The 12,883-nt window shown below is 41.6% G+C and overlaps 1 protein-coding gene across 2 annotated transcripts in view; it reads left to right on the top strand.

The window, feature by feature from the left end:
• ABCB7 (ATP binding cassette subfamily B member 7) overlaps positions 1-12,883 on the top strand; it is a 214,102-nt gene that overhangs the window by 93,346 nt on the left and 107,873 nt on the right. For both annotated transcript variants that reach the window (XM_068247587.1, XM_068247586.1), the window contains exon 5: positions 10,280-10,412. In XM_068247587.1, coding sequence (XP_068103688.1) covers positions 10,280-10,412 — 133 coding nt within the window. The remainder of the gene's footprint in view (positions 1-10,279; positions 10,413-12,883) is intronic.

The raw sequence follows: 12,883 nt of genomic DNA, 5'->3' as shown, positions 1-12,883 counted from the left end.
CATAATATTAATTGGGAGCGTACTCTCGTGTTTTTTCTGGCCAGATGTGCTGAGGAAATACTGTTGTGGTGTGAAAGGTGTGGTGGGAGGAGAAAGTACTTCTCTGTCACCGACTTCTTATTTGGAGCACATTCCTTGCAATATGGATCATCTCTGGTGAGCTCTTTCACCATGTCCTTTACTGATTGCTAGCATGGAGCACAGAGGACAGGCGTCATGCTGTCACCATACTTGTGGGAGTGCAAGCCCTGACTCCCCATCTACTGGACAATGGTGCAAAAAACATTCTGCCAGTGATGCTGGAGTACGGGACACATAACTCATGCAGAAACAAGGCCAGGGGACCCAGCGGTGCACGGAAACATAAAAATGGCTGTGTAGAAAAATTTCAGCAGGTGCTCTACTGATGAGTCAAAATCTGAAATGGTCTGAGCCCTCTAACGCAATTGTCTGCTTTTCAACAACACATCAATGTTAAAGAGAATCTGTACTCTAACATTTTTACAGCAAAAAGCGTACCATTATATTCATTATGTTCTCCTGGGCCTCTCTGTGCTGTTTCTGCCACTCTCTGCTGCAAACCTGGCTTGTAATTAACAGTTTTAGGCAGTGTTTACAAACAAACTAACCAGCTTCTGATAGGCTCACATAAGCAGAGTGTGTGAGTCATACAGAGCCTGCAGGGGGCCTGGAGGGGGTGTGTATAGCTTCTACCAATCACAAGCAGCCCTGCACATTCCACACATTCCAGCTTTAGCCCGACTGTGCTGACAGAAGGAAACAGATTAGATCATATAACAGAGATAACACAGCCACTGTGCAATTAGGAAAAGCTGCAGTAAGCCAGAGCACATTAGAACAGGCAAAGGAACTTATAGGATAGAAGAACTAAGGCTGAAAAGTTTGTTACAGAGTCTCTTTAAAGATGCTGATGTTTTCCCTCATGGTGTCTCTATTAAAAGGAAAACAACACAATTGATATTAACTTCTTGAGGACCACAGGTTTACACCCCCCCTAGTGACCAGGCGATTTTTTTAAAAAATTCAGCACTGCGCAGCTTTAACGATCTATTGCACGTACATACAACTTGGCAACCAAATGAAGTTTATCTCCTTTTCTTGCCACTAACAGGGCTTTCTTTTGGTGGTCTCTGATCGCTGCTGCGATCTTAAGTTTTTTTAATTAATAAAAATGATCCTTTAAAAAAAACAACTATTTCCTTTATTTCCCCCCCCCTCACCCCCTAATTTGGCCATAGACTGCGATCCGTACATTACACTATACCTATATGGCATAGGACTATGGCAGGGATTTGATTGTGAGCCCATCCGAGGGACAGTTCAGTGCCAGGCATGTCCTATGTACAGCGCTGCTCTAGATCAGTGTTGTACACATTTAAATTACCTTTTGTTTTTTCTCTTAATGCAGCATGACAGCTCCAACTGCAGGAGGCAGGCATCTCCCTGTGTTTTCTACAGGAAACATGTGCTTGAGCGAGTGCTCGTTCCCTGCTACTCTTGCGAGAACTGCCATGGCTTCAATCTGCATTAGGTTGTCCCAGGAGAGCCACTCTGTGACCGCCCATCAGCGTTAGGCCGTTCGCAGAGCAGTTTAGAGAAGTTTCTGTGTTATCTAAAGGAGAAATTGTTTCACTGGTGGAGGACATCTCCTTTGATAAGGACAAACATGATACAAAAGTGTAAAGTGCTCATATTGGCCTTCTCTTTGGATAATATGGATAGTCTTCTAATGCCGTGCATACACTGCTCGATTTATGCGCCGGCTCGAGCCAGCGCATCCCCGCGTGCGCACGGATCGTTTGCCGCTTGTCCCCGCCGGCGCTTCCTTATCACAGCTCGATTCCCTGCCATTGTCCGCGGGCGCGGGTCGAGCGGCATGATCGGGCCAGCTGAATATTGTCAGCTGGCCGGATCAGCTGGTCGATACACGGTACAGAAATGCACCATGTATCCCCAGCATTACCCTCCCTGGCGGTCTATTGAAACCGCCAGAGGGCAGCGCAGCACTTAAATTATTATTTTTTTTAAATCTTGTAGCTAGCCTAGCGCTAGCTGCATGATAGCAGCTGTGCAGCGGCATCCCCTCCGGCGATCAGCGCAAACAGGAAATCCCATTCAGAACGGGATTTCCTGTTTGGCTTCCCCCGTCGCCATGGTGACAATCGTCTACGTCATCGGGAGTCCCGATCCACCCTTCAGTGCTGCCTAGCGAGGCCAGGCTGCGCAAGGGGTCTAGGGGGGGCGGCGCAGCGCGGAACGGCGGCGATCGGTTTGTACACGCAGCTAGCAAAGTGCATCCCAATCAGTAGCTGATAACCTCTTTCCCACGAGAAATCTATTCCTTTTCTCAAACGGATCATCAGGGAGCGCTGTATGGCTGATTTTGTGGTGAAACCCCTCCCACATGCGATGTCGACACCTCACAGCTCTGAGGTCCTGACATCACACTGTGGGAGCCTAGTTGCATTGTGGGAAATAACGGCTGCTTCCAACTTCACCTGCCAGCAGTAAAAATGTCACAATGTGATAAATGTCTGAAGGTAAATCAGGGAGAGGAAAGATTTTACAATGATCAAACACTGACTAAATCATTTATACATAATTACGTATTGTAAAATTTAAGCACTTTTTTTTATTACATTATTTTCACTGGAGTTCCTCTTGAAAGCTGTGTAATACTGTTTGCCATTGTAGAGCAACATGCTTTAGACTGCATGTATTGTGCAGTGAAGGAAGAAATGAAATCTTTGGTTACTGCTTATGCAAATTTAACAGATTATCAACATGGTAAAGAATTTCATATAACTGAACTCTCTTAGCCTCCCTTGATCACAACGATGCCAATATTCATGTACCAAACCATGTCAGGTTCAGGAAGTTCCTTTATGTTATAGTAATATTTTAGTGGCAAGACATTTTACTTTTTGACCTTCCTTTTGGTTTATCTTCAGCTTCATGGCTCTTCACTAAAATTATTTCAGTAGAATCTGATACTTACATCTAATAAATATTCAACTTCTCCCCTAATTGATCAATTTCTTATTCTGTGCACTACAATGAGAGTACCTTTCCAGGTGAATATAACTACAAGTCCATGTGTTTGGGGTTGATGTGCTCGTTTGGATTACTTTCTAATACACTGCAGGTTGCCACATGGAATAACTCTGAGAACCCTTGAAATTGTTTGGATGAGACTTTATATTCAGTTCTATGTCAGAGGAAAGCACATCATCATCATCGACTTAAATTGAGCCTTTTACTGCTGATCTGTCATATAATCAGCAACAGGTGTCGGTGAGCATTCTAGCAATTGGAGCATGTATGGTGATTGTGTATCACAGTGCGATTGAGCATGAGGTGCTGATGAACTGTATTTACAGTTACACTATTTTGCCTCTCTTTCCTTTGTTTGAGGTGTTGATGCTGATAGAAGATTCAATATGATTGGAAACATATGAACTGTTGAGCGCTGCAGACAATCTGTTGAGCTCATACAAGCTCCATGTAGCTAGTGTCCTGGCCTAGATTTGAACCAAGGACGCTAATGCTGCATAGAGAGAGTGCTATCCACTACGTCACCAAGTTGCCCATTAGGCCTAAACTGACATAGACTAGTAATGAGGTCAAGCAAAAAACAAACTACTGTAAAGCACTGCAAAAGCAAGATCTAGAATATGTATTGTAAGGTCTGGCAACCTATCCACCCACGAATCAGCCTCAATGTCCCAATCTACCTCCGCTGTCTTCGCCTTGTGTGGTGCGTCCCCGCTTGAACGGGAGGTGAGAGACAACACCTACCCGACTTCGGTTACACCCAGGCCTTTAGGGCGCAAGATATTGAGACTGAATGCAGGGTGGGTATAGATAGATCACCAACACCAAACACGAGAAACAAAAGCAGAGTCCAATAACAGTCCGGGGTCATACACAGGTATCTGAGATTCGCAGTACAGAAGGAGCAGGCAAGAGAGTAGTCGAGAGTTTCCGGGGTTAGTTCAGGCAGCGAGCAAGGAAGGTCCAAAATCGGGCAGAGGTCAAAAACCAGAGTATCCAATAAAGAATAGTTTTCCAACCAGGATACCCACACCCAGCAGCTAGACTAGCTAACGCTATCACGGGCAATGACAGGAAGCACTCAGCAGACTTATATACTACATGCAACCAATCAGTGTCCGGCAACATGCACACAACAGCCAGTCACACGCAGGCATTAATCAGCTGACCGTGAGATCAGCTGAAACAGATGACCACAACAGGTCAGCTGACCCACCCAATACTGACCAGCAAAGCTTTCTGAGAGTATTAGCCATAGCACAATGGTCAAGCTCACCACCTCTGATGCGGGAGACCAGGGTTCAATCCCAGGCAAGGTCAGAAACTATTATTCCATATTATTAAAATAAACCCCTGCTAAGTGTCAGCTGACTCTACCTCAGTCGTCGGCTCAGACCATACTGCGGCCGAGAGGAGCGGATCCTTACATGTATATGATGAACAAATATGGCACTTGCTCACATAAAACCTATCAACTTCACAACCTTATCTAACACTACCATATGGTGTGTCACAGGCACACACTTTGCTTCATATATTTATTAAGTGCCTGGTGTGTATGTATACACACACACACGAACACACTAACACACACACACACACTAACACACACACACACGCGAACACACACACACTAACACACACACACACACACACCAAAAATGGTACAGAAAACTGGTAATTTCCATGCTCATTATTTCCATCTGAAAATGTGTTCCTGTTCTACACATTGAAGTGCTCTCAGAATTATGTCTTCTAAGACCTAATTATACCTGGCTAATGGAAGAATGCCTTAGCAACATTGGCATTATTTATGTTTCTTTCTCACTTTTCCCACTCCTATAAATCTCACATATTGATATAAATTGACTTGCATATGTGCATTTTTCTTCTTTCTTTCGCCTTAAGCGAGAGTTTGCATGACATTAGCCCTCCATCTACAAAGCATTTAATTTAAACCGTAAACCACACAGTTTTGCTCACACATCTCTGCCTCTTTCAGCCTAATCCGCTCCTTGCGATATTAATGAATTTCAAATCAAGGCAAATTTTGCTGATGAGAATAAATCCTCACTTGATTATGAATGAAATGGAATAGTACTTGGCCTTATATATATTCATGTTTTACCCTCAGGGAATCCACTGCACTGAAATCCTGGATGTCAGCTTTAGATCTTATTAAAATGTGTGCAGGATACTTAGAAATATTCCTGTTGAAAGACTGTTATGTAAAGGATATGTTGAAGGGAAAGGTGCACAATTGATATTACTTACTAAAAGGGTATTCTTCCCCTTAACTGACTCATTTATACCTTTATTCTTTTTCAGTAACATCGGGTTTATGGCTGCATGGTCAGCCTCAGATTTAAAATGTGTAATTATATATTGCTTCTGTTCATGATGATCACACTACAGGACATTGTTAGTTTGGCATGTTTGTGAAATTATTTCCCCATTATTGTAGGTTATCCAAGTCATAGCTCAGGTTATCATCGGGTTATCTCCTGCATTTGCTTATGTGATTTGAGTCTAGTTGTCTGTAATCTGATTTAAAGCCAAACTTTAGGCACATATCCAAATATATCACTTGGTAACTTCTTAAGCACAATGCACTTAAAGTAGCCTTAAAAAAATGATGACATGGTCTTGTAGAAGTAAGCGTCCTCATCACTGCTGGCAGTGCTGGGTGGTAATATTACCCCTTATTACTCTACTGCTGCTATTTGTTTTAAAGCCAGCTAGTGATGCTTGGCTTTGTGACAATTTTTATATAGGCCCATATTAAAAATCCTATACAGAAATCCCAAAGAGTTAAGTTCAGAGTGTGCGAGGTAAGAGTGAGCGCTGGACACCTCTACCACTGTGGTGTCACCCCACACTACTTGAGGGCTGTGAATTCGGTACAAAAATCATCCGACTTCAACTCCGAAGCCTCAGTTTATGAAACCAATTAAGACTCCAGGTACCCAAAATGGCTCCGACTCCTTAGTCTAATACATACCAGGGCTGTGGCTTTGGTACAAAAATCATCCAACTCCTCAGTTTATGAAACCACCGACTCCAGGTACCCAAAATTGCTCCGACTCTACAGCCCTGACACTAACCAGTGAAAATTTATTAAAGGGGTTCTCTTGACCTTTTTAAAAACAAAAACTGCCACTTACCTGAGGCTTCTATCGGGCCCCTGCAGCTGGAATGTCCTGCGCCGTCCTCTCCCAATGCGCCATTCCCAGCCGCCAACACCAGTGCATTTATTCGCCTAACTAGACGAATAGAAGTGCGGCTGCATGAGTCTGCTGGAGCTTTACTGTGCAGCTGCAGTACGAAGTTTTCCTGTACTGCGCCTGCGCAGTAAGCTCTTGCAGACGCGTGCTGGAGTGATCTTGCACACAGCCGCACTTCTATTCGTCTATTTGGATGAATAATTACACCGGTGCTGGCGGTGGGGAATGGCGCATTGGAAGAGGACGGTGCGGGACATTCTAGCGGCAGGGGCCCGATAGAAGCCCCAGGTTAGTGGCAGTTTGTGTTTTTAAAAAGGTCAAGAGAACCCCTTTAACCACCTTGGCGGTAATGACGAGCTCAGCGCGTCCATTACCGCCGCGGTGGATTGCTCAGCCCCTGGAGAGTCTTTCTGCACCAAATTTTTGGTGGGGTTGTAGCTAGCACTTGGCTCCCTACAACACCCCTCCAATCGCCGCCGGCCCGCTCTGATCCTCCCGATCGCCGCTGTTTTTGCTTAACACCCCCCCTGGAGCCCGCGCTGGCGCAGCCTCTCCATAGCCTCCAGGAGTCGCTATGGTGGCGATCGGAACTGTGCATGACGTCATGACATCATGTCTGATCGTCGCCATAGCAACGCCTGAAGCTAAGCCGGATGTCTCGGCCATCGTGAGATCTCGGGCAGGTAAATATCGCCGGCGGAGGGGGGACACAGTGATGGGGGACTTGGGGGGAGAGTGTAGCTAGCCTAGTGCTAGCTACGCTAAAAAATAACCTTTTTTTAAAAAAATAGCCACCCGCGGCCGTATGGTCCCAATAATTTTAAGACCAGGGTGGTTAAAGTGAACCCGACATGAGATTTATATTGAGGCTGCCATATTTATTTCCTTTTAAGCAATACCAGTTGCCTGGCTATCCTGCTGATTATTTGCCTGTAATACTTTTAGCCTTAGACCCTGAACAAGTATGCAGCAGATCAGGTGTTTCTGACAATATTGTTGCATGTTTGTTTCTGGTGTACTTCAGACAGACACTACAGCAGCCAAATAGATCAGCAGACTATCCAGGCAACTGGTTTTGTTTAAAAGGAAACAAATATGGCAGCCTCCATATCATTCTTACCTTAGGTTCACTTTAAGTCAGCCACTTTCACACAAATGTTCAAGTGCTGGCAGCGCCAATTACAAGGCACGGGATTCCATGTGTGTTGGGTTGTTTTAGAGCTTCTATAATATTCAGGGCAATGTGAAATCCTCTATTAACTTGTCGGCCTTTTAATTTTCATGAATATATTTACCCAGTAATGACCACAAGCAGTATATTGAATACTCAAACAGTTTGTTCTATAGAGATAACCTTCTCAGACCTGTTGTCTTCTTCTTTATTTTATTTTTTTTACTTGCTTTACACAGCTCGTGACCATTAGCACTACTATTCCCAATTACAGTAAAGCAGCCCATACACTCAGCCGATTTTCTGGCCGACCGATCGATCGCGGTCGATCGATCGATCGCAAATCGGTTGGCCAATCGACCGATCGACGGCCGATTTCGATCGATTTCGATGGATTTCCATCGAACTTGCAGGGTGGAAAATTTAGGTCGATCTGATGAGATTGCTTATCAGTTTGCATTGGCCTTAATGGAAATCTGATGGCAAAAAAATGCCATCAGATCGAATTTCATCAGATTTCAAACTGAAATCTATTGGAATTCTATTCTGGTAAAAAATGTTCTAAAAACGCATCAGATAGATCATCAGATGCATTTCTTATCTGTCTGCTGCCAATCTGACGAGTGTATGGGCACCTTAACTCGTAAAGTCAGAACAAAGAGTCTGGTTCTGGTAATTGAACTCTGTCCTCTGTACTTAGTAGCACAGCAAAGAAACGTTGACATGGCTTATTCCACAAATATGAGTTGAAAAACTGAAACTTAATACACACCATACAATTTTCTGTAATTAGATTATTTTCTGTAAAGTACTGGTAGAGACTGGTCATTATCTCTGGTGCATTGTCTTCTGGTTATCGCCTGCTGAGTAGAACAATGCTTAAGCAGATAGATGGTTAGATAGATAATTTCCAACATGTTGGAAATGATCTATCTGGCAGGTAAAGGTGCCCATACACTCGTCAGATTGGCAGCAGATAGATAAGAAATGCATCTGATGATCTATCTGATGCGTTTTTAGAACATTTTTTACCAGGATAGAATTCCAATAGATTTCAGTTTGAAATCTATTGGAATTCTATCTGATGGCATTTTTTTGCCATCAGATTTCCATTAAGGCCCATGCATACTGATAAGCAATCTCATCAGATCGACCTAAATTTTCCATCCTGCCAGCTCGATGGAAATCCATCGAAATCGGCCATCGATCGGTCGATTGGCCAACCGATTTGCAAACGATCGATCGATCGGGATCGATCGGTCGGCCAGAAAATCGGCTGAGTGTATGGGCCCCTTAAATCTTATAGAAAATTGTATGGTGTGTACTAGGCATAAACTAAGTAAGCTGTCACATAAACCAAAACTCAAAAATCAATGCCTTTTTTCCCAAGGCTTACTCACAAAACTCCTAAGCTCATTCCAATGTTTCTGAACTTTAGGTTAGACCTCTAAATTATATTTAATTATAACTAAATATGTGAGTCCACAAATCCAAAACAAATATTGCATAATTGTTTCAGGTGTGTGATTCAGATGATACTAAAGTTACCGTAAAGATATCATTGTGATCACTAGATAACTGGCATTCCTGGAAAGGAAATATCCCTCTCACTTTAAAGTCACTAGAAAGGGAACAAAGCTTACAAGATGAGACAAAATCTCAGAGAATTTCTGGTTACAGATAAAATGATCATATTTATGTCGCAGGAGTACATAAGCCAAATGTCCAGACATATCAAAATAACTACACATACAGGTAAAACTCGTATAATTAGAATATTGTCCATTTATTTCAGTAATTCAACTTTAAAAGGTGTAACTAATATATGAAATACTCATTACATGCAAAGCGAGATATTTGAAGTCTTTATTTGTTACAGTTTTGTTGATTATGACTTACAGCTTATGAAAATCCCAAAATCAAAATCTCAGACCATTAGAATATTGTGAACATGTTCAATATTCTAGGCTCAAAGTGTCACACTCTAATCTACTAATAATCCAAAACACCTGCAAAGGGTTCCTACTTCATATATTGGTTTTACCTTTTAGTTGCATTACTGAAATAAGTGGACTTTTGGACGATATTCTAAGTTTTAGAATATCACCTGTATTTCAAATTACACAAGACATCTTCTAATAAACAAAGACTTATACGGACCGATCCCATTTAAACAGACCCATCCCATGTAAGTACCCTTTAGAAACGTTCAATAAGATGCAATTCTGGCTTGCATGCAAATTGTATGTACAGTTTGCATTAAAATTGCATGCAAGCTGGAATTATTTGCATTTTACTGTCCCACATTAAACCATGTGGAATCCTGACCTTTTCCACAAGTTAAGAAAATACACAGATCTGAACTTTCACTTTTAAGATGTTGGGTTTTTAGAATATACCTGATTATACCCAGATCAGTTATGTAGTTTAACACCTTTTATTACATTTGTAACTTATTCTTCTTCTGCTTATTTTCCTATAAATATGCCCATGACCGCAAACAAATGTCTATACAGTTTTACCACCGATTGCTTTTTCCAAGACAAGTGTGGCTAGAGCAGATTCAAATGTTTATCGTAAAGTATAATTAAAAAAAGTTGGCACTTTATAAACTTTTATTCATCTGTCACTTTAATAGATTCAATTATTTGGATAGCAAAAAAATGGATACACGACATATTACTTATACTTTTATACCTATGGTTTTTATTGCATTTGCAGTCCGCATGTTGTTAGGGTTTTTCTTGTTTATATTAGAAACGTTTGCCCTTTTGTAAGGCTCCTGTAACAGTTTTATGATTCCTTTCAGGGTATGAACATTGTGGTGCCCTTCATGTTTAAACATGCAGTTGACAATCTAAATGAAATTTCTGGAAATGTATTGAATATGGCAGATGCACCGAATGCTGTGGCAACCGTGGCGACTACGGTCCTGATTGGATGTAAGTATGTCTACTTATACATTCTTAATTACATTAAATTACAATAAATATATCTGTAGTATAATTTTTAACAAAAATCACAATACAATTGAAGAAAGGTATTTGTATTTTTTAATTTGACATAACTAACATTTTTCCTAGTTTGCCAATGTGTGGTGTTTTTTTTCTTAAAGTGAAGATATGTCTTTATGATATGAAATATTTGTTCCATCCTGTTCTTGCTGTAAGTAAAGTTATGTCACACACCAGTATTTAGCATTTTTTTTCCTTTTTTTTTTTTAATTATTAAACACTCAATAATTGCTTTGTCAAGCCCTAATTCCTCTGTCTCATGAAATTTTCCCTGTGATTACTTTTTAATTACAGGCGACCTTTTTGACTTGACCAGGGGATTACTTTGCTTTAAAAATCTAAAGGGTTTTTTTGTGTGTGTTTTTAGTTTTACTATATTCTGCAGGTTTTTGTTTTTTGTTTTTTTTTTACAGCAACACGCAATCTTGCATTTGCCATTTTAGGATCTATTGATGCCTAATCTTTTCGCCCTAAATTGAATATTTGGTGCTTCTGTTGTTCCCTGTATTTATACATACAAGCCTTCAAAACATTTTCTTTGATCTGTTCTAGCTGAGAGCGACTGAGCTCTGTTAATATACTGCAAACAAACAGCTGATCTATAAAATCTGTATATCTTAATCTTTGTCCTGTGTAAATGGCAATTTGGTAACCCAGTAACCACTAAAAAGAAACCTGAACTGAAAATAAATTAGAGAGTAAATTGTATGTGTAATGGGAGAGAGGCCAGCTATGGAAGAGTAAAGACATGTGGCTCATAGGTCCTTTACTTACTGAATGATAATCAGCCAGAAATTTGTCATAAGACAGGGAAACCACAGTATACAGAAGGGAGGAGTGATCGTGGGGAACAGAACACTAAATTGGGCAGCAAATCGGTACTATCTGCCACAGATATATGCTGCTCCTACACAGGTAGGCTCTCGGAGAAAGCACCATGCTCTCAAAGATAACAGGACAAAGCTGCTGTACACAACTGGCATCAGACTCAATGAGCGGCTACATAGCAGCTGAACACCAGAGCTCCCAGAGAATCTAACAGATCGAGAGGGCAGTTGCTGACAAGCTCTCAGTATTTGAGGAGGAAAAAGAAAGCGCAATAATGGAGGTATGTGACATGCCATGTACACAGAGGAGCGCTAGGCTGCAAACCATCCACCATCCAACAGAAAGACACCTAGGACATAAATGAGGATCTACACGGTCCCCCGCCGCCAGCTAGTTTGTTTTTTGCCAACCTCGAGGTCGGCAGGCCGCATTGCGGACATTTTTACGCATTACCGTTGGTGCAGGAACATTAACGCATACATTTTTACACGTTAGTGGTGCAACGCGAACATTTTTACACATTGCACCAGTAACGCGTAAAATTGTATGTGTTAATGTTCGTACATCAGCGGGAATGTGTCAAAATGTACGCAATGCGGCCTGCCGACCCTACGGATGGCAAAAACCAAACTAGCTGGCGGCGGGGGACCTGAGCAGCAGTAAGTGACTACGAGGGCACAGGATGGCTGTATGGGGCTGGTAGAAGCCCTAGATAAGTGAAACACATTTATTTCTTATTTATTGCCTGATGAATCCTTTAAGGACTTGGACTCATTTGAAACCTGCCTAGAGAAGACATTTAGGAGAGAAATAGACAAACTCCGTAAAGACATTACAGGCAGCGGAAATTAAGCCTACAGGATAGGCAAATCAAGATGGTAAAAACTCAACTGGCCATCTACAAATATAATTCAGGAAGAAATAGTAGAGGAAAAGGTTTACCTGAGCCAAATGTTAATTAAAACCCATGCTGCTAGACCAATTTAATATACAGTGAAGGCTTGGTTTGAGGGTATAATTTGTTCTTGAAACATGATTGTAATCCAAAGCACTCTTATATTAAAGCAAATTTCCCCATAATGATTAATGGAAACTCAGATGATTCGTTCCACAATGTAAGAGCCTTTATGAAAAATCATACTACTATACTGTATAAACTAAAAATGTACCTTTCACCATACCTGAATCATTGGGTGTGTGGATTTAACAAGGTACTTATCCAATGACAGTTGCTTTTGCCTACTTTTTAGGCGTTCAGGGAAATGTGAAATTATACAGTTCCTACACTCATTAAGTAAAATTCTGCAGCGTCAAGGGGAGAAAAGCCATCACCTCAGTTGTGATGACATCTTGCACATATATACGTTTTATGCTTGTATATCAAGACATTATTTGTATATAAAGTCAAAATTCCATAAAAATGTTTGCTTGTCTTGCAAAGCACTCTTAAAGGGAAGGTTCACGCAGGAGCTGTAAAAAATAGAAATCAATCCACTTACCTGGGGCTTCCTCCAGCCCGTGGCAGGCAGGAGGTGCCCTCGCCGCCGCTCCGCAGGCTCCCGGTGGTCTCC

This window comes from Hyperolius riggenbachi, chromosome 8, assembly GCF_040937935.1.
Source record: "Hyperolius riggenbachi isolate aHypRig1 chromosome 8, aHypRig1.pri, whole genome shotgun sequence".
NCBI classification, from domain to species: domain Eukaryota; kingdom Metazoa; phylum Chordata; class Amphibia; order Anura; family Hyperoliidae; genus Hyperolius; species Hyperolius riggenbachi.
This window is presented reverse-complemented; position numbering and strand designations above follow the sequence as displayed.